Source organism: Danio rerio, chromosome 21 (genome assembly GCF_052040795.2).
Source record: "Danio rerio strain M-AB ecotype USA chromosome 21, GRCz13ab, whole genome shotgun sequence".
Classification (NCBI taxonomy): Eukaryota; Metazoa; Chordata; class Actinopteri; order Cypriniformes; family Danionidae; genus Danio; species Danio rerio.
This window is the reverse complement of record NC_141041.1, coordinates 44,780,009-44,802,868: the sequence shown is the minus strand read 5'-3', so window position 1 is coordinate 44,802,868 and position 22,860 is coordinate 44,780,009. Positions and strand designations below refer to the sequence as shown.

Genomic DNA, 22,860 nt, shown 5'->3' with positions numbered 1-22,860 from the left:
ATTAATCTTTACCCAATCTTTCAACAACTCGCATTTTATTTGTTTATCAATTAAATTTTCTAAGCTCCTTTGCGTGAGGCTAATCTGCGGTGATTGATCTGATAATGCAGTCTGTTATGATTGTTCTACTGCATGCCGTGCCATCATGGTTTAACAAGAATTAACCAGCAGCCAGGCCACAGAGTACCGTATACGTGTGAGCCCAGTGAAGGAATGTACTGATACAGTGATGGAGTTCAACAGCAAATTGCTTTATTCCTCATTGTAACTCCAAGTAATAACAACTACACACATTTAGTATTAATTAATACAGCAGAAAAATTCTAAATATTTTATGCAAGCTCATTGGAGGTGTGTGCTGGTTGTCGTGGCTCAATTTATAAATGAAAAGTAAAGTAAATGGGTTTATAGCACAGTGATTTTTGTGTCAGGTGTAAAAGCACAGCTAATGGTGACCGAGTAACAACAGACACCATGGGAGCACAAGCACTGAAAGGTGCATTGTAATTGGTAGAAATTTCCTGGCAGTTTTTATTTATTAATTAAATATTTCATTCATTCATTCATTCATTCATTCATTCATTCATTCATTCATTCATTCATTCATATATTCATTCATTTTCTTTTCGCCTTAGTCCCTTTATTAATCTGGGGTCCCCACAGCAAAATGAACCCTGGTAAAACTTATAGAAATACATATATTCAAGTGATGCAGAAGAGACATACAGACATGCAGGGCCTTATAATTGAAGCACAGCAGGTCATGTGCATGCACCAAGAGCGTATGCAATACATTTAGAAAATGTATGTATTGACCAAGATAAAAACAACCCTCGCCAAAATAGCATACATAAGGAGAATCACTTAGAAAGTATGGAAACAACATGATCATGTGCAAACACAATATTGTAAGCACATGCTATATGACCTTTAAGATATGTAAATACAGAAAAACATACTGCCATTAATTAAAAAGCTAGGATCCTATTGGAGCCGGGAATGGGGTGATGTTACATCATACCTCATGATGCCTATGAAAAAGAAACTGTATGTAAACTGTGGGTTTTTGGACATTGGGAGGGAGAGAGATCGATCGACCAACTACTGCAACAATAAACTACTTCAATGTAGAAGTCCATCTATTAGCCCAAGGACGAAACTAACAGCATGGTCGAAGGTTTAATGCATGTAAGCCTTTTTTAGTGCTTCTGAAAAAATTTTTATTATTTATTAGAATTTATTTAAATTCGTTTTTTATCTCCGAATTCAATCTGACTCCAATTTAAATGATCCTAAAATTTAGATTGTATTTCTAATTGTATGAACGGATCACATTTATCATTTGTGATTTAATTTTGAGTTTTGATATTTTCTGGGGTCCGATATTCTAAATTGTACGTTTATTAGGGACCAGCGTCGCTCAGAGTTCCACGCCCCGGGTTTGCGTCTCTTCTCACGGACAATATGTCGACACTCTGAAAATAGTCAGAGGATGCAGGATTAACTAATATTTAAATAGGCTTGTTGCATAACGCTCACCTGGTCCTAAAAAAAATAGATCCTTTAGCCAAGCCTCTGGCAAGGATCTTATCAAAGTCAAAAACCAAATCAATATATATAAGTGAAATAATGCAGTGAAATAAAGACCACTTTACAATCACGCTGAGACATTTAAAATGATACCAAACATGAATATAGTGCTGCAAGATACACCATATTAAAACCTTGAACATTTTATATGAAATGTGCTCTGATCAGAAGGTAACATAAGGGTCAAGAACGGGGGCCTGAGGTGAAAGGAGAAGGGTGACTGTCTCGCATTATCCCCTGCAGTGGTGTAGCTCTGTTTTTCCAGCCTGTGCTTGCATTGTCCACAGCGATTTGAATAGAACAGTTGAACAGCTTGTTTCCCGATCACTTCTCAGATCAAATTCTTATGGTCTTGCCTCATGAAAATCCATAAGATTTATTAAGGTCTGATATTCTGGAATCTTACATCAACTTGAGAACTTCGAAGACCTCAGCCTCTTTTTTGAAACCTAGAAGATGTTTGTCGGGATCCAGCGCAACTCTTCACAACACCAGCTGCAACCCATCACTGGGAAACGCCCATACACTCTCATTCATACACATACACTACGGGCAATTTTAGCCTACCGAATTCACCTACACCGCATGTCTTTGGACTTGTGGGGGAAACTGGAGCATCTGGAGGAAACTCACGCGAACGCTGGGAGAAGGTGCAAAATCCACACAGAAATGCCAACTGACCCAGACGAAGCTCGAACCAGTGACCTTCTTGCAGGGAGGCGACAGCACTACCTACTGCATTATCACTACATCCAGGCAGTTTTAAAAAATGTCTAAAACTGTTTAAAGCTAGCTAGAGCTGTGCAGAATGAACACAAGACACAATCTGGCCCAAATAAATTGTGTACTGACAAAGCCCCAGGTGCATGAGTAGTCTTTAGTACTGATTGAATAAAAGTATACGTAGTGTGGTGCTTTAAATACGCACTTAAAAAGACTATAAAGGATTAAAGGATAAAAAAAGTTTTAATAGTTCATCATTGAATGCTTTACTTGATATGATAAATACATACACAAGAAAAACTAAACCTCATAAACTGCATAATAAAGCCATATTTAAAGTACCTAAACTGTAAAATCCTAAGAAATGGAATAACATACACTGCACAGTTATAACAACTTATTTCTGTAGTCTTACTCTGCTGTATACTGGCATACAAGCTGAGTTGGAGTGCGTCACAAAAAGTTCACAGTACTATAAACTGTACATTCAGAGTAAAGCTGTTCAGCTGATCTACAACGGACACTACTAGTAGCTGGTATACTGAAGAGCCAGCAGATATTTCATCTCTCTCCTAAATAACACTGACAAACACCATTCATGTGGCATCAGTTTTCTTCTGTCCTCCTTATGGGAGATGACCGTATTAAAAATAAGCCATTGTCCACCAGTTGCAGATAAGAAAAATGAAATTAAAAATTAGCTCATTGTAATATTGAGAATGCTGAACGGAGTGGAAAAATTCCCTGAATCGTTTGTAAAGTTGCTTTGACGTTGAACAGAGTGCTCTGGAAGAGGACAAACTACATGCACAGTGATTCCAGCAATCAGGATCAGTAAGGTGATCAACAGCGTAAGTCCTCGTCTCAGCACAAGCTGTTTTATGGAAAGCAAGACTTTAGGCTGGCCTTCTCCACATTCACTTGCTAGTTTATCTTGGTCCTGGGTGCTCACTTGTATATAGCTGGACACTTCAGAGCTACTACTTGTTAGCTGCGCCTGAAGGAACAAATGAATGTAAATATTTAAGACATTGCAGTAGGGTTTTGAAACTATAACAAACATTTTTTTTACTGTAGGACTTACTTTGTTTCCCGTTATGTCATCCCACGGTTCAGGGATACTTGAAGTTCCATCAGTTTGCTCTGCATTGTCCTGGTCTTCAGAAACCAGGGTTTCAACAACTGGGCCTATCAACGGGGCCTTTGGCAAGCACACAACCTTTGCATGTTTGCCCGCACGTTTCTGGGCCTAAAGAGGATGTTAGCCAGCATTAGTAAACACCCTTCAACAGTTGACTTCTGTTGTTCATAGTTTGGTCAAATTCAACATTGATGAAACATCCACGTACAAACAATTATGCTACAATGAGGAAAAAACTAAAATTATTATAGGGATATTGACATGAAAGGTCAGTTTATATTTGTATTCACGTATCAAATAAACATAGTCTGTATTGTGGTTGTTAATCTAGTAATAGATATAATGGCCCATTTCCATTGAGTGGTACGGTATGGTATTGTACGGTATGATTCGGTACGCTCTTATGGCCGTTTCCACTGTCAAAAGGTACCAAAAAGCAAACTGTACCATATCACTTTTAGGGGTACCCTACGAAGGGGTACCTAGCACAACAAAAGGGTACCCAAAAGGCAGAGCCAGACGTGCAGCTAAATGCTATTGGTTTACAGAGATATGTCACTAGCACAAGCCAGGAGAATGAAAACCAGTGAAGCACCATTTTTAAATACACAGCCGAGACATTACACCATAATAATATATACATATAATAACAAGCTATGGTCGACCCAATCTCAAACAAACCTTGTCATCATCTTGATGAACAGCTACGAAGCCAAGAACAAAAACAGAATCTACCCTGAGCCCTGTAGTTGTTTTTCTAGTTGTAGTTGTGCCCCTCATGTTTGTATTGAGGTGGGAACCGGCAGACGTGCAACAACTTTAACCATAAGGTAAACCCAAAACAAAACTTTTCATCTGGAGCTCCTTCAAAGGACTCGACACTTGTAAACAGTCGCTCCAACGAACATGCGCTACGCGTCGTTGTGACATGCAGTTACATTATTTCAGTGGTGCGCGTCAGCGATGTCGACGGCCACGGCGAGGGCTATGCGTCCACGTGTAGGCTGTGCTGTAGCATACCACGCTTGATGCAGAAATATAAATCAGCCTTTAGGCGTGAGCGGCTTCACAGAGAGCTCACCACGCATCTACATAAGAAATAACGAACTTCATGATCTGATGATAATAACATGCAAATGATTATTGAAGCGCTTCTGACATGCGATCCTTTCAGAAACTGACAAATGCGAGAGTGACACGTGGAAAAACAAAAGAGAAGCGAGAAAAAACAAAGGATCAAATGAGTCTTTTAGCAACCTAAAACATGAACAAACTGGCATACAAACGAGAGGTTTGCACTGACTGTGGGCTACGTGTTGCATGTCGTTTTTGAACCCAAATAAGGACTAAATGTATGCTGTGTGTAGTTTTTCTGTAATTGTTAACATATCGGATCCCAGAGATGGGTTGCGGCTGGAAGGGCATCCGCTGCGTAAAAATGTGCTGGATAAGTTGACGGTTCATTCCGCGATCCCGGATTAATAAAGGGACTAAGCCGACAAGAAAATGAATGAATGAATGAATGTTTACATATCAGAGACCGTAATGTGTTCATATATGTTGCATTTGTTTATTTATTTATTTTATATAATCGCAAACGTTACTGTAGACTATTTTCGCATCATTTATCTGCATGTATATGCAAATCATGTTCATAGAAAGATTAGTAATGAACATTTGTATGTTTATAAAGCATCTGTTTTGTGCGAAGTGCTTCTCATATGATATGTAAATAACCTGTACAGTTTTACTTCGACATTTCCTCAAGAGAGAATAATGTTGATTGAAACATTTTGTTGTACACCATGCCCAATAGAAAAGTACCATTGGTACCCTATTGGCAGTTGAAACGTAAGCCTGATAAATATGCCTCATACCTTACCACTTAGTGCAGGGGTGTCAAACTCAATTCCTGGAGGGCCGAAGCCCACCACAGTTTAGTTTCAACCCTGCTCCAACACGCTTACCTGTAGGTTTTAAACAAGCCTGAAGGACTCAATTAGTTTGATCAGGTGTGTTTAATTAGGGTTGGAACTAAACTGTGCAGAGCTGCGGCCCTTTTGGAACTGAGTTTGACACCTGTGACTTAGTGGAAACAGGCCATAAAACAGTTGCAGGAAAGATATTACTCTTACCCGCATGTCATTCTGATCCCCTGAGACATTTGTTTATCTTTAGAACACAAATTAAAAAAAATTAGAGAGCTCTCTGATCCTACATAGACAGAAACAGGCATGAGATGTTTGCAGTTCAGAAAATATCTAAAACATTCCATGTGACCAGTGGTTCAACGGTAATTATACAAGGTTCCAAGAACACTTGTGTGTGTATGATTACAGTAATGGGTGAGATTAAGTCACAGGGAGTGTTTTTTTGGTTCCTTTTCTGAACTTCGAACATCTTGTGACTTTCTGTCTGTGGATGGCGAGAGTGCTCTAATGTCTTCTAAAATATCTTAATTTGCATTTCAAAAATGAGAAAAGGTCCACACGGAATCTGCGCGCATAAATAATTGAGTCTATTTATTTATTTGTGTAAATCTGTGCACATTTATATTCAGTTTTTAAATTATTTTCAGTAATATTATTGACTAATATGAATTTGTTCATTTGATATATTTACAATACAGTTTATAAAGTAATATTTTCTGTCTTTTACTAGATGTATTATATGAGAGACTTGCTTTGCTTTATTCATTTTGCATAAATCTGCAGATTTTTTTACAAAATTCTCAGCAGAAATAGCAAAAAAATGTCAGCAGATTCCGTCTGGGCCTAGTTATAACTAATAGACATGATTTGTAACTGATAACAGAATTTTAATTTTGGGGTGAGCTGATGCTTTCATAACTCAAGAAATGTGTCATCATTGTCAGTGAAAAGAGTCCATTCATGCTTTTATTTGTCTGGGCTTTGATTTGTACCTGCTCTGTAACTTTCTTCCAGTCGAGTTTGAAGATGAGAGTTGTGAAGAAACAGGTCTGAATAATAACACAAATCAAAAGGCCAAGCCACAGACCTGAATGAATAGAAAAAGGAAAACGGCACGTTTCAGGTGTAAAATAGATGACAAGAAACCACTGCTGTTTTTAACAAGGCCGGATTAGAGGAGTTTAGTTGCTAAGTAGGGTCCCACTTTATATTAGTGTCCCAAACTACTATTTACTTACATAAAAAAAAATAAATACAATTTACTTACTGTGTTTATAATGTATTTGAAAACACTTGTGGTGCTTTTGAGTTGGAATGGAGGTTGGGTTATGGACAGGTTTGGTGGCATGGGTAGGTTTAAGGGTAGGAGAAGGTGTAAGGGATGGTCAACAGTGTATATCAAGCATAAGTACATAGTAAATACATGTATTTACACAATAAGTACATTGTAACAAACTATTAATTCCTATGTAAGTACATATTAGTTAAGGCCACTTAATATAAAGTGGGACCCTTAAAAATTAAATGTGCTTAATGACAATTAGTTTGTAGAAAAATTAACTAACTATTATAACATAACCATTGCCTATTTTAGACATACTAATCTTTGTGGGTCTCTTATTTTGAAATTAGAAGAGACAGGAGTGTTTGCAGCTCATTACAACACAAAGAAACATTAAATGTATGATGAATCAGAAGAATGGAGATGAAGAAGAGTAAACTACCAAGTATCCTGAGCTCTGCCAGAAACATGAGTGATATTCCCACTGGTAAACCAATACAGTAGTAGCAGATCAAGTTAGACACTGCTGCAATCTTCTGCTTCCCGGCACCAAGGAGAATCCCCGAACACACACACTAAAACACAACACAAGCCGTCTGTTGTAGAGACTTCATCGTAATCAGACAGTTACATCATTTCACAGAACCATAAATCATGACATCACAAGAAATCCTTTTTGCTGACATCACACATATAGTAATGGTGAAAGGCTATCAGTAGGCAGTATAACATAAGCCAGGGATGCTCAATCCTGTTCCTGGAGATCTACCTTCCTGTAGATTTCAGTTGCTACCCATATCAAACACACCTGCACCAATTAATTAGGACCCGAACACCACATGATAATTACAGGCAGGTGTGTTTGATATGGGTAGCAACTGAAATCTGCAGGAAGGTGGATCTCCAAGAACAGGATTGAGCACCCCTGAAGCTATCTATATAGTGCCACAGTTCCAGTGTAGTCATAAAGACTATCTATATTAAAGGCTGTGTTACCTTCCTTTGTACAAATTATTGTTAAAAGCATTCAGACTTACCACAAGAGCATCAAAAAACTGCAGGAAAACGTACAGCGTGAGATTTTGCGAGACAATTGCCACTATGCTCCTGTTAGATTAAATCAAGAAGTGAGAACTGCAAAACAATAAAAGAAGATCTTCACTCTCGTCACTTTAATTCAACACATGCTCATTGTGGATACGTGCCTAGGTTTATATTTCTGGGAAACAAACAAAGATGTGCCTGGGGCTACATCTGGCTGCCTTTTGTGTGTAAAATGATTGCTATGGGGCGATATGATGCTGCCAACAGCTATGGACGGCGTTTCCTGTGTTAACAGTATGCCCAGTAGCCTGCCACATATGCCAATAAATAGTAAATAAACTTTAAATAAATATTAAATAACAGGCTGAAAATGTGGTGAAATTACACAGCCACTGTGGATTGCTTTTAAAAACAATATCGGTTGGGTTTAGGGAAGGGAATGGTTGGGTCAGTCGTTCAGTCGACAGCAAGTTGTTTGGATGAAATGTGAATCGCAGTTTCTGGTGGATTTAGACGAGATGAGAATGCAAAACGTCAGGTATGAGAGAAATTTGATGTCATCAAAAATGTACACAGTGGCCTCTGGTGGATTTGCAAAAACAAACTAAAACTTCAAGCAGCTGTTATTCTGGGTACACTGTAAAAAAAAAAAAGGTTCCTACATAGAACCTATGGGTTCTATACTTGGCCAGTAGAACCTTTTACCCAAAAAATGGTTCCATTTAGAACCCTTAGAGTGCAAATAACCTTTTTGATTAAAATGGTTCTATAGTTTTTGATTCATAACATAATTATCTAGTAAAGATCATAAAATAATTAGAAGCTATAACACAGATATACAAATCTTTTTGAGTCAAAACCTATTAAATTGAGTGCTGTGGTCAAAAACGTTATCAGTGTACAGTATGGTGGGATTTTTTTCATTCAGGTTTCCATATTAGCATATAACTTATATTTTATATATACTTAATATTTAACATTTTTAACAAATAATTTTGTGAAATAAATAAAATAACCAGTTTATTTATTTAGACTGTGCAGTACCATGTTTTTATGATTTAATAATTTATTTAAAACTAATTATCATCTTCGTGGACAGGTGGTGAGGAGCCTCGAGAGTGACGGTTAATTTTTCGAAAGGAGAAGTCCACCACAGCTTCATCATTCACACAATATATATATATATATATATATATATATATATATATATATATATATATATATATATATATATATATATATATATATATATACTTAAAGGTTTAATATTTCAAATACATTTAGCCTGCATTTTTGTGTCCTTTAAAAATAACACCTGATCTTTCATCTATGGATTATTAAAATATCTTTGGCTTTAAAAGGTTTTAATAATGTCCAGGGATGGACTGGCCATAGGGAGAACCCAGACCTTTCCTGGTGGCCTGATGGTCAATCTAGCCTGCCAGCGTGATTCTGGCCTGCCGCGCGTACACAGACTCGGTGCGGGCACGAGTGCTGCACTGCTACCTAAATAAAGAACCCTTAAATGGTTCTAAATAGAACCATCTAACTTGAATTCGAAGAACCATTTTTAGGGTTCTATTTAATGAACCCTTAAAATGGTTCTATTTAGAACCTTTTTGGGGATCCATATATGAAGCGCTTGATAGAACCATTTTTGGTTCTATATAAAACCGTTTCTTTTAAGAGTGTATGTATTTCACGAGCCACAGAAATGTAGCCCCGGGTACACATCCACAATGAGCCTGAGTTGCTTTAGATAGCAGCCTTTATATTTGTTCTCATTCATTTATCTAAGGCTTAAAATGAGATAATTATATCACATCATATTACATAATGAATAAATCTGTAAAGTGTAGTAAGCTAGTATTAGTATAGAAGAGTACATACTCATCAGAGGTGAAGATGTAGCCTAATTTGGACTTTGTCAAAGCGATCCCGATTCCCTGTGCAAAAGCCAAAATCCCTGCAATATAGTAACGACTGAAGTTATATTTTCTCCTGGATACTTGATATTGAGGGAATAGTTCATTCAAAAATAAAAACTGATATCATTTAATCATTGTCATGTCATTCCAGACTCACAAGCAATTTAATCATCTTGCACAAAACAAATAAACATATCAAATTTAATGTATTTCTTCTAGATTTAAATCAGAATGTCTTTTCCAGTCTGACTATTAACCCAAAATTCTCCAAAACAAAATAAATGCTTTTGATGTACACTCACAGGCCACTTTATTAGGTACACCTTACTAGTACCGGGTTGGGCCTCCTTTTGCCTTCAGAACTGCCTTAATCCTTCGTGGCATAGATTCAACATGGTACTGGTAATGTTCCTCAGAGATTTTGGTCCATATTGACATGATAGCATCACAAAGTTGCGGCAAGTTTGTCTGCTGCAAAACCATGATGTGAATCTCCCGTTCCACCACATCCCAAAGGTGCTCTATTGGATTGAGATGATTCACGCTTTATGGCATGGCATGTCATGCTGCTCGAAGTAGCCATCAGAAGATGGGTACACTGTGGTCACTGTGCTGTGGTGTGGGCACATTACTCAATTGGTACAAATGGGTCCAAAGTGTGCCAAGAAAATACCACAACACCATTACACCACCACTAGCAGTCTGAACCATTGATTCAAGGCAGGATAGATCCATGCTTTCATGTTCTTGACACCAAATTCTGACCCTACCATCTGAATGTCCCAGTAAAACTCAAGACTCATAAGACCAAGCAACGTTTTTCCAATCTTTTATTGTCCTATTTTGGTGAGCATGTGCGAACTATAGCCTGTTTCCTGTTCCTAGCTGACAGGAGTGGCACCCGATGTAGTCTTCTGCTGCTGTATCACCTCAAGGTTGGACATGTTGTGCGTTCAGAGATGCTCTTCTGCAGACCTCGGTTGTAACGAGTGGTTATTTGAGTTACTGTTGCCTTTCTATCAGCTCAAACCAGTCTGGCCATTCTCCTCTGACCTCTGGCATCAACAAGGCATTTGCACCCACAAAACTGCCGCTTACTAGATACTTTTTCTTTTTCAGACCATTCTCTGTAAACCCAAGGGATAGTTGTGCATGAAAATCCCAGCAGATCAGCAGTTTCTGAAATAATCATACATGCCCATCTGGCACCAACAACCATGCCACGTTCAAAGTCACTTAAATCACCTTTCTTTCCAATTCTCATGCTCGGTTTGAACTGCAGCAGATCGTCTTGACCATGTCTACATGCCTAAAGAGTTGCTGCCATGTGATTGACTTATTAGAATTTTGCATTAACGAGCTTTTGGACAGGTGTACCCAATAAAGTGGCCGGTGAGTGTATAACTTTATATGAATTGATTGGGCTTTTATTCACACAAAACTTTGATCATGATTGACCTCATTGGTTCTTTCATGCCAAGCAAGCATGGTTGAGCCTCTATGACCAAGTTTGAATGCTGTAAACATTGTTTGCTGGTTTAGATTAAACTGCTTGTTTCATTTGTATATTTTTTATTAACTTTCCTTTGTCTTTTTTCATGAAATTTTCTATGTGTTTGGACACAACATGAGGGTGACTGAACACTTCATTCATAGGTGAACTTTGTAATTGTGTATGCTTTCTGCTGACCTGAGATCATGAGAGTCACTTTACTGGTGATCAAAGCCCTGACAGTGTCTCCAGCCCCCAGTGCATTTCCCACTCGCACACAAGCGGCCGCATGCACACCTAATGGAAACTAAACATGAAAGACCCTAACAATTTAGCATTAATTCAGTTGAACAAATAGCATAAAAATGCAAGAGCTGCTTTTAAAGGGTTCACCCCAAATTCATCCCTACCCCCTAATCCCTTAGAAAAGTTTACTCTCTGAAAAGAAAGCTACAAAGGGATTTGGGCATAGGGATGAACTCTTCAGAATGGCATGTGCTGTTTGTCACCAAACTTCCCTTTGTAAAGGATAATGAGGGCCCAAAGTGTCAATCAGATTCTTTTAAATAATTTTAAGGGCCCTTTGAAGAGGCCATTTTTGGCACTTCATTTGGCACAACACTTTAGTATGGCTGCCATGATTGTTTTCACTCTAAAGTGCCCTTTGGAGGAGGATATTTCATGATCGGAGTGTATTGAGAAAGATTTTTATTAAACAAAGCATAAACATACAGTTGGAAAACAGCTGTTTGACCACCCCTTTAAAGGCTCTATTTTGACGGTCCATACGCAGAGCGCAAAACGCAGGGCGCAAACGCTTTCAGGGTATGTCAGAATGCATTTTTGCTAATTTAAGGACGGGAAAATCTGCTTTGCGCTGTGGCGCATGGTTTAAAAGGGTTGAGTTTATTTTCTTAATGAGTTATAGGTGTGTTTTGAGAATAAACCAATTAGAATCTCATCTCCCATTCCCTTTAAGAGTCAGCTGCGTCGCTCCAAGAGCGCATTCGCTATTTACAGGACGCAAAGTAAGTCTAAGTGGAAAAAAATGAGCATTTCACAAGCAAACAGTTAACAGTTAACAGTTTTTTAACAGAAAACTGTTAAACAGAGCATCTACTGCGTGAGAATGAGAGATAATGGATCTACTTTCACATTCGCTCTTGGATAGGGAAACCTTTACGTACAGACATCAATTAGTCTATAAATAAATAATTTAGTTTGTTAAATGCAAATATTCGTTTCAAAACTATTTCTAAATTCAGTTCTAATTTCCAGCAAACTAATAAATAAACGATAATAACAAAATGTGCTCAAAAACCTGAGTTATATCCTAAAACACATGCTGTGCCCCATATGGTCTAAAACCTGACAGGTGGGCAAATCTAAGCTTGTTTTTAATAAAACAAATCTAAATATGGATTTAATAAATAATACTGCTAATAATAATAACATTATACAAAAGCAAATTGTTATGAATGAACTAAAAAAGCCTCCCGAGATGAAGAAGACATAAAAGCAGTGATTTTTCATATTTATGTAGGCTAGAAAATAATATGTTTTGTAATATTTTAATCCTTTATATTTATATCCTATATCTATTCTTATTATATCCTATATATATCCTTAATATTTAAATTTTTTCATATGTAAAGATATTTGCCTATTGCTCTCTTGTGCGTATTAAGCAGTGCGTAAGCGAGGCTCAACTCAGCGCCGGAGTTTAGACCGGGTTTGTTTTGGTCTAATGATAAATCTATTATAGTTTCTCAAAATAGCAACGCGCCAGTAGTACGCCTTCCTTTTTAGACCAGAACGCCTATGGGCGCACAAATAAGCGCTAATGCATTTGCTATTTAAACAGCGTAGCGCAACGCCTCAAAATGACTCTTGCGCCAAGCTGAAACTACCAAAAGACTATTGCGCCGCACCTTGCGCCACATTGCGCCGGGTGTATGATAGGGCCCTATATGGGACCATCTTACCATGTAAGCAATGCTCCCGATCTCTAGCAGCACATGTTGAGCAGCGAGATCCACCTCACCCAGCATTCCTGCCAATCGTCAGAAGAATTAAAATAACAATTAATTCTTAGTATAATGGCTGTGTTATATTATTCTACTTGTGCTAAGCCTAGTTAGGCAATTTAAGAGATGATTTGTAAGCCATAAAACAACCAGTGATCTGGCATCAGTGGAATAAGTAATGATTAACAAAAAAAACTGGCTGTTACAAGATTTAGCATTACTTATGTTGCAATTTTGTTTCCATTACTGCAATATATTTCGTTTTTAAGATCAAAATGCCAATGAATCATTAATTCATTCTCTCACTAAAAAAACACACCTGCCAGGAAACCTCCGATCTCGTAGATCCACCACTCGAAGCAGAGCATGAGAGTGCTGGGAATGGCCAGTTTCATGTAAGAGCCCCACTCTTGCAGTGATGCTGTTGACCAGCCTGTAGGAGGCGACAAGCACAAACACACAAATCACTGCAGTCATCATGTGCACACTTTACTGAAACTCTGACTATGATGTTGAATTAATGAAGTAAATAAAGCAATTTTGTATCACACTAATTTGCAATGTTGTGTGCAACATTGAAAAGCTAATGTTAATGTAGCTCAAATAGTAGCAACAAATGCCTGATTTTTTTTTCATAAATTAAAAACTGAGTTGAAAACAAATTCATTAAAGAGATTGTTGACCCAAAAAATGAAAATTATGTTATCATCCTGTTTGATTTTGTGCTGTTGAACACAAAAGAAGATATTTCTAGAAACCTGTGACCATTGATGTCTGTATTATTTGTTTTTCCTACTATTGAAGTCAATGATTACACGTTTCCATCAAAATATCGCCTTTTGTGTGAAAGTCAAAAAAACTCATAAAGGTTTGGAACCACTTATGGGTGAATTTATTCATTCATTCATTCATTTCCTTGTCTGCTTAGTCGCTTTATTAATCCGAGGTCGCCACAGTGGAATGAACCGCCTTGTGGGGGAATAAATAGTGTAAATTCATTCATTCATTCATTGTCTTGTCGACTTAGTCCCTTTATTAATCCGGGGTCGCCACAGCGGAATGAACCGCCAACTTATCCAGCAAGTTTTTACGCAGCGGATGCCCTTCCAGTCGCAACCCATCTCTGGGAAACATCCACACACATACATTCACACACACTCACACACTACGGACAATTTAGCCTACCCAATTCACCTGTACCGCATGTCTTTGGACTGTGGTGGAAACCCGAGCACCCTGAGGAAACCCACGAGAAAGCAGAGAGCACATGCAAACTCCAAGTGTAAATTCTCTTTCATAATAGTGTAAATTTGACAAAAAACTGTAACACTTTATAATAACTACAAACTGTGAATCATCTATTAAGCACCAGCAAATATTTAATTATCTTATCAACCTTAACTCTACATTAATATATGTTAGTTAGCAGTTAATAAATACAGATACAAATGCTCTATTTTTGACATAAGCACATTTATATTGTACTAATTACTGTATTTTAATACTTTATTACCTAATAATTGTTCATTACTAAATTCAGTATTGCATTATTTACAAACCATTTGTATTTAAATTAAATTTAAAAAGTTTTAAATTTTTTATATTTAAAAGTATTAAAATGAGTTAGTAAATGATTAATAAACTATTCAAATCAACATTTATATACTTTATTATTCAGGCATATAGGAATGGTTACTACACAGTAAAACCCAAAAAGTTAAAGTAACTCAAACCCTTTGAGGAAACCTATTGCAACAAACCATTTAAGTTCAAAAACTAATCCTTATGAGTACTGTGAACTTAATCCATTTGAGTAAACGAAGCGATTTAAGCCCAATAAATGAAGAGAACTCAAATCAGCTGAGCACTGTAAGTAGAGAAAACTGAAAATAGAGAAAACTGATTGCAACAAACCATTCGAGCAAGCTTACTGGATTTAAGTTGAAGTAATGAGGTATTTAATTAACTCATCACTTTCAACAGTCCGTTCAAATGAGAGGAATTCACTTTCTGTAAATTTTGAGTTAACTATACTCAACTTCATGCAGTTTTGTGACCAAATCTAAAGTGAGGACTATTTATGGTTTGGAAATCCCTCATAATGACAAATAAATCTTACAATTAAATGAACAATAAATGTTCAACAATAGAAGTAATCCTACTAAAAAAAATACTGTAAAATTCAAGCATTTCTGAATAACAGGAGAGTCAAAATACAATTAGAAACAAATACAAATTACATAAAAATGGATGAAACAACAATAAAATAGTTTAACAATATATTATGATGTTAACATTTAAAAGTTACTTAGTGGAGTTTAAACTTTACAGTCATTTTATTTCAGTTGGGATTGCAAAGATTTATTTTTCTTTTGATACAGTTTCATTTGTGTATCTTCAAATGAATATAAATTAATAAAGTATTCTTTTTTTCTGTTGAGAATATAACTGAATTGTCATTTATAAGACATTTAAAAAAACATAAATAGTCCTCACTTTAGACTAGGTTGCAAAACTGTTGAGTTAATAAAGCACTTATTAACATACAAATTAACTGTTAGTATTTGCCTGAATAAGATATATGAATGTTAATTAGAATAGTTTATTCATCATTTACTTGTGCCTTCTGAATGATCTTAAAATAGGACCAACTGCTCTTAAATAACTAGTTAGTAAATAATGCAATACTTAATTAAGTAATGAACAAATAATCATTAGCAAAATATGAATATGCAGTCATTAAGCAAATTATAAACATGCTCACATGCTCCTAAATTAAGAATACAGTATTTGTAGCTGTATTTACAAACTGCTTTCTATCACCTTATAATGTAGGTGATACAAGGTGATGATGTAGGTGAGTTAATCATTAACAGAAAATAAATTAACTGTTTGCAAATGCTTAATTATTGATGCATAGTGTGTAGTTATTATAAAGTGTTGCCAAAAAAGTTCTTAATTTTAATCTCTTTCCCTTTAAGGAACACATTTTTTAATCCTCTGAGAAAATGCTCATCAGTGTCCAAGTAGAAGGAAGTCAGACTGAAGTGATTAAATTACTGACACTCTTTGGTGTATTGCTGGTTTTTCAGGGAATGGGAGTCGATTTAAAAAAAAAAAAAATTGATTGCTTGGTTTTGATGCGCTCACAGCTGAAAGTCCTTTAGACAAGAGGAGATGATTTCACTCTGGTAAAATCAATTCCACGAAGGACCTAACATGTACAGTACTGCCATAACATGACTGTTATGGGTGTAATAAATGATTTGTTCATATTAACAACAGTTTTGTTCAATAAAAATGTTTTTATTCACCATTTTTGGTGATTTATCTGGTTATTAGAAAATATTTTAAGCTGAACCTGTGGTTTTTGGTGATAGCACTTTGAGAGTGATAACGTATACAGGTGAAACAAAACAGCAGAGGCTACTGAGCAGGCCCGGATTGGCTAATCGGAGGACCGGGAGAATTCCCGGTGGGCCAGTCCGTTTTTTGGCCGCGAGGGCCGGTGTCCCTAGCTCCAGAATCTGTTGCTCTCAGCAGTCACACTTTTTAAAAATAATTTAATTATTTACTTGACCACAGTCTTCTTACTCACTATTTTACGGCAGCTCTGCTCTTTTTATCTATTTTCTCCTATTCTCTTGAGCAAGCTGTTATGGTACAGTGGTTAGCACATAAAGTTATGACGCCAAGAATCCGGGTACGGTCCTCGTCTGAGTAACATTTTTTTTTTCATTTTTATTGTTAAAACATATAATACTTTAAGGGTTGTTGAACATTTGAAGTTCTAAAACAGCTGTTTTTTGTTTTTTTTTAAAGACGTGATATTGTAATTAGAAACTGAATTGGAAATGACCTTATTTTAATATAGTCAGTGGTGAACTGAGGTGGGCCGGTCTAAGGCTTGAAACTCCAGGGCTGAAAAAGAGTCCCACTCCGGCCCTGCTACTGATGATACATTGAACTGATACATTAAACTTTTTGTTTTTGAACAAACTAAAAACGTGCTTAAATGTTTTATTCCTATTTTTCTTCAGAGTTAATAATTAAGTGTAAAAGGTCGATAGATTGCACTTGGTTAGCATTTGATTGGTAAGAGTGGTAATACATGCATCATTTCATGATGACACATGCAACACAACTCATTATTTTTATTCCAGCTTAAGGGCACTTAACTTCAAAACACAACTATACAGGATGTGAAGGCCACTTAATAATTAAAGTAATACAATTTGGCTTCATTTAATCATTTTATAAGTCAATAAATCCTAAAAAAAGAAAAACACACACACACACAAATATGAGTTTGTGTCTGTGTGTGCGCGCAGCTTTCTACATATTCCTCACCACCCCACGTCTTCAGATGCAGTTTTTTCCAACGTATGTAAGCAAACAGCAGGAGGCAGATGGTGATCTGTGAGATACTGTTGGCTGCAGCAGAGCCCCTGCACACACACACACATGCACACACAATCACACGTTTCACATCTTATCAATTAGACATTACTTGCTTATCCTAAAAAACATCACAGATCTACAGTTTTATAAATGTTTAACCAAAACATACTGTACATACTTTACTCCAAGCTTCATTGCGTGAAGAAGGATGTAGTTTGTTGCTACATTTAAAATGTTGGCAGCAACTGCTGTGTACATCTGGGGCAAGATGATACCCTGAAATTGCAATACAATACCAAAAGATCAGAAACTTAAGCATATCCATATCAGAACATTGAAAATGTATCTCATCTTTGGCAAGTCTTAAACTTTTGTAAATAATACCTCATAAACAACAAAAACAACAACATATAGTATAACTGGTCTTCAGCTTTAGAAGTTTAACAAATTGTTAGTCTGAGGCCTTCAGGAGTGTGTGTGAACACATTGCCTTTCAGAGAAATAAAGCTTAGCAACAAGACAATGATCCCAAACACTCCAGCAAATCTACACCAGCACTGAAGCTGAAAAAGAATCAATAATCCAGTCAAAGTAAAGACTTCAAACTAAAATACTGTGGAGAAAGCTGTGCAGAAAACTCAAAATCTCTTTAAGAATATTTTGAGAAACATATAGAAAATGATTATACAGGGTGGGCCATTTATATGGATACACCTTAATAAACTTACTGGGAATTTCATAAGAAAAACAATGGTGTGCGTGATTTTATACATAACTTTATTCTTTCATGAGTTATTTACAAGCCTCCTTACATATACTAATGTGCCACAAACATGACGTTAATATCCCCAAACATTCCCATTTTCTAAAGGTGTATCCATATAAATTGCCCGCCCTGTATTTTAGTTACTGCTGGAAGTGGATCTACAGCCATCTGAATCTTAGGACGTCCTAAGTTGGTCACCCATGGCTTTTCTAGCTTGCCTTGATTTATATATATATCTTTGAGGTTTGAGATATGTTGTTCATGTTATGTTGTTTTATCTTGTAAATGTTAAGACCTGACAATAAGCATATAGTTATATATATCCCCTTTTGAAAATGAATATTCATTTCTATGTAAATATGGACAATGTATTTTGATGCATTTAAACAAGGCAGTTTAATTAAACCGTTAATTTAATCGAAATAAGATTTTATTCATTCATTCATTTTCTTGTCTGCTTAGTCGCTTTATTTATCCGGGGTCGCCACAGCGGAATGAACCCCCAACTTATCCAGCAAGTTATTACGAAGCGGATGCCCTTCCAGCCACAACCCATCTCTGGGAAACATCCACACACACATTCACACACACACTCATTCACTACGGATAATTTAGCCTACCCAATTCACCTGTACCGCATGTCTTTGGACTGTGGGGGAAACCGGAGCACCCAGAGGAAACCCACACGAAGGCAGGGAGAACATGCAAACTCCACACAGAAACGCTAACTGAGCCGAGGTTTGAACCAGCGACCTTCTTGCTGTGAGGCGACAGCACTACCTACTGCGCCACTGCCTTGCCAAAATAGGATTTTAGTTTATCTAAATTATTTAAGAATAGATAGTACTTCTAATTTCAAATGAGGTGTTGCAAAAAAAAATTACAAACAACATTTCAACTAAACAGCAAAAATCAGTCCAAAGCACTCGAAAAATGTGGAAATATATATTTTAAAGTTTTTCCCCTTTTTTCGAGCGCCTTGACTGATTTTTGCTGTTTATTCTCATGAATCCCTTACCTTAAGAGCACCGACACATTATTTAAGCTACCCCTGAGCACTTTTTGTTTGATTTTGGATTTTTAAACATTTCAACTAAGTCTTATATTTTATTCAATTTTATTTTTGATGTTTATTTAGATTTTTCTTCTTTATTGAAATTGTATTAAAAAAAATTGCCCTAATATATTAATTTGGGTGCTCCAAGTTTTGGACCGTGATCTTGTTATTTTGTTATATTAGTTCCAGTTTTGGCTTTGAATCTGAATACTCTAATGTATAGTTAAAAGTCAGAATTATTAGCCCCCCTGTTTATTTTTTCCCAAATTTCTGTTTAACGGAGAGAATATTTTTATTTAGCACATTTCTAAACATAATAGTTTTAATAACTCATAATAACTGATTTATTTTATCTGTGTCATGAAAACAGCAAATAATATTTTACTACATATTTTAAAGACACTTCTATACAGCTTAAAGTGACATTTAATGGCTTAACTAGGTTAGTTAGATTAACTAGGCAGCTTAGGGTAATTGGGCAAGCTACTGTATAACGATGGTCTGTTCTGTAGACATTTGAAAAAAATTAGCTTAAAGGGGCTAATATTTTGTCCCTAATTTTAATGGTTTTAAAAAAATCAAAACTGCTTTTATTCTAGCCAAAATAAAATAAAATCAAACTTTCTCCAGAAGAAAAAATATTGTCCGACATACTGTGAAAATTTTCTTGCTCTGTTAAACATCATTTGGGAAATATTATAAAAAGAAAAAAAATGTAAAGGGGGGCTAATAATTCTGATCTCAACTGTATATACGCAAATATATATATTTGAATAGCATTCTATAAAAAAAAACAATAATTAAAAAATAGGGATGTACTTGGTTATGCTGGGCAATTTATACACATACAGACACACACACATACAGTATATATGTTGTTCAGTGCAACATCACAAGCTTACAGAGAGGTTGTACCTGGTTTTGCAGATAAGACACCTGCAGATAGTGCAGAAACATGGCCTAGGAAACGGAAGAATGAACAATAAAGGACATCAGTGCTGTCAGCAGAAGGAAAGCTTATGAAAATGACTGGATGCATGTGGCTGCACTCTTCAAATATTACATGAACATGATTGACAGTTTGACAGTAAACAAAAAGTGTCCTGAAGAGAGAGCAGCACAATTTGAAGAAAGCACTGGGAAACATTTGAACTTGCACTCTAGAAAAACAAGACCAGCACAGAGATGAAAGCACGATCACTGAACGTCTTTGTGGAAAAAAAAAAACATGTTGTTATGCTTACAGGAACAGCAGGGAGGTAAGCCGTAACATACAGCTGGGCAATCCTAAAAAAAAAAAAAAGGAAGAACAATGGAGTCTTCAGCATAGCAGTTTTAGAACAGCATAAGACCTGAAAGCTGGATAACTGGTACTTTTTCCACAAATAGGTACAATTATGCTTAAAAAAAACTCTTACTTTTTTAGCATCAAATACATAAATCCCCTTTTTTCAATTAGATGTCCATTGACAAATTTTTATCGTAAAAAATATAGATATATTTTAGACTGTTCAGTCAATACTTATTATAGAAATAATAGATTTTTATGAATTTTAAACAAAGGACTGTCTCTGTTTTTACAAGTAATTTCAGGATTGCTACTATTGTGATTTAAATATGGTTAAGGTATCCTGTTGTACAATAAAGTGTTTAAGCAATTATTACTAACCAAAACATTCTTTAAAGGGCACCTATAAAAAAAATCAACGTTTGTAAGCTGTTTGTACAGAACTGTCTGTAAGTATCATGTGTCATATTGGAGTGATATAAACTCAACAAGACTCTTTTTTAAAATTTCCTGACAATAAAAAATTGAGGCCCAACGCAACGTGATGTACATAGGAGTGCAGTTTTCCCCACCAACCGAATTGATTGACAGTCACCATTTTTCTATGATAACATATACACACATGTACACATAATTTTCTTTGCAAACAAACTGGGATAAAATATCTGTTCCAACTCTTCAATTTTTATCAGTTTAAAATGTTTTAAAACAGAGCATGTTTGTAATAAAGACAGTAAAATTGCAAATTCTTAACCGCTATAATCACTACGGCCACATGGTGTCAGTAAATGTGCATATATATGTGTGGGTGTGTGCACTCCAAGCGTCATTTGTGTGAGACTCATCCTTTCAGAAAGGCTTGAATGAACTCCGCCACAAACGCATCAAATAAAGTTACTTGGTATTTTTGACTAGTGAGCTGTATTTCAGCGTCATCTGTGTCTGTTTTTATCACTGACTGCTGTTTATCTGGAAAACATGGGAGCAGTTGGTGGAAGGGCGAGCAGCTCATTTGCATTTAACACCACAGGCAGGCACATGCACACATAAGGCTCAACCTGTGCAGTCCACATGCCATTTTTAGTCTTGGATAGAAAGTGCCTCCACACTCTGCCCCCACCCCCATTTATCTCCCTCCTGAAAATTTAAGAACTGGAGACACCAAAGTGTTATCTTAAATTGTGTAAAAGGGGTAAAATAGGTGCCCTTTAAAGTCTACTGCAATGTGCATGCCTGGGAATTAACATATTTGTAACAATAAATTTGCAATTCAATACATTTAAAATATATTAACTTCATAATTTTTAGATATAGTTCCATGCACTATAATATTATTAACACTAAACATGCTATACTAAGCCAGATAGTTTGATTAGTGATTTTAAGTAAATAAACATTTTAAGTACTGTAAGAATCAAAAAGGGCTAACGGTGAAACACAACAGTTTAGTAAACATACAGACAACAACTGGCAACTCGACATAAAAAACACAGAACACGGAAGCAAACAAATAAATCTGATCATATTAAATTAGTGACAAGCAGTTATTAAAGAAACTCTATGGAAATCAAGAGGGCTCAAGGGGAAAAACACAGAGGAGTCCGTGGGAAACACTGTATGATGTGGTTATTACTCTTAATATTTACTCTTAATATCATTACACTGAATTTCAATTATAACGAATTAGAATTTTATTGTATTTATTGTCTATGTTTTAGGTTGTGTTTTCTCTGTTTGTAAAGAGTGTGCAACAAACACACTGTTGTGCAAAAAATATTCTAGAAAGTCTGGCAACAAAGTTATATCTTTTCAATCATATCATAATATATTAGGGCTGCACAATTAATCGAAATTATGAGATTGCGAAGATGTGATTCTCATGCTCATCTTGTCAGGAATACTTCATCACCTTGGAATTATAAGGTTTTATCTGACATTTTGGTCAAAATTGAGTTATTGACATGTTCTTATTAAATGACAACTTATTTACATTATGGGATGTTTTTTTTCTGTTGTTTACATTTTAAGAATTTTTAGAAAAAAAAAATGTTACACACATACTGTTTGCTATATGAAATGCAAACAATTTGAAGCTCAATATCTCTAAATCATTCAGAACGCAGATAGAACCTTATTGACCTTATTCTAGAATGCGGAAGTGCGCCTGTTTTCGCGATTGTCTTAGAACTT

General features: G+C 36.0%; 1 protein-coding gene across 6 annotated transcripts in view; it reads right to left on the bottom strand.

The window, feature by feature from the left end:
• Nucleotides 1–2,537: 2,537 nt before the first annotated feature.
• slc47a1 (solute carrier family 47 member 1) overlaps nucleotides 2,538–22,860 on the bottom strand; it is a 36,397-nt gene continuing 16,074 nt past the window's right edge. For 2 of the 6 annotated variants that reach the window (XR_015519581.1, XR_015519582.1), the window contains 13 exons: nucleotides 20,627–20,669; nucleotides 20,298–20,342; nucleotides 17,738–17,835; nucleotides 17,509–17,606; nucleotides 13,478–13,591; nucleotides 13,117–13,184; nucleotides 11,330–11,438; nucleotides 9,602–9,677; nucleotides 7,705–7,801; nucleotides 7,110–7,242; nucleotides 6,378–6,472; nucleotides 3,398–3,562; nucleotides 2,538–3,310 (listed from right to left, as the gene is read on the bottom strand). Coding sequence is in view for 4 of the 6 variants with exons in the window: in XM_087299650.1 (XP_087155776.1) it covers nucleotides 3,011–3,310; nucleotides 3,398–3,562; nucleotides 6,378–6,472; nucleotides 7,110–7,242; nucleotides 7,705–7,774; nucleotides 9,602–9,677; nucleotides 11,330–11,438; nucleotides 13,117–13,184; nucleotides 13,478–13,591; nucleotides 17,509–17,606; nucleotides 17,738–17,835; nucleotides 20,298–20,342; nucleotides 20,627–20,669 (1,414 nt within the window). In the remaining 2 variants the exon portion in view is untranslated. 6 annotated transcript variants of the gene reach the window in all.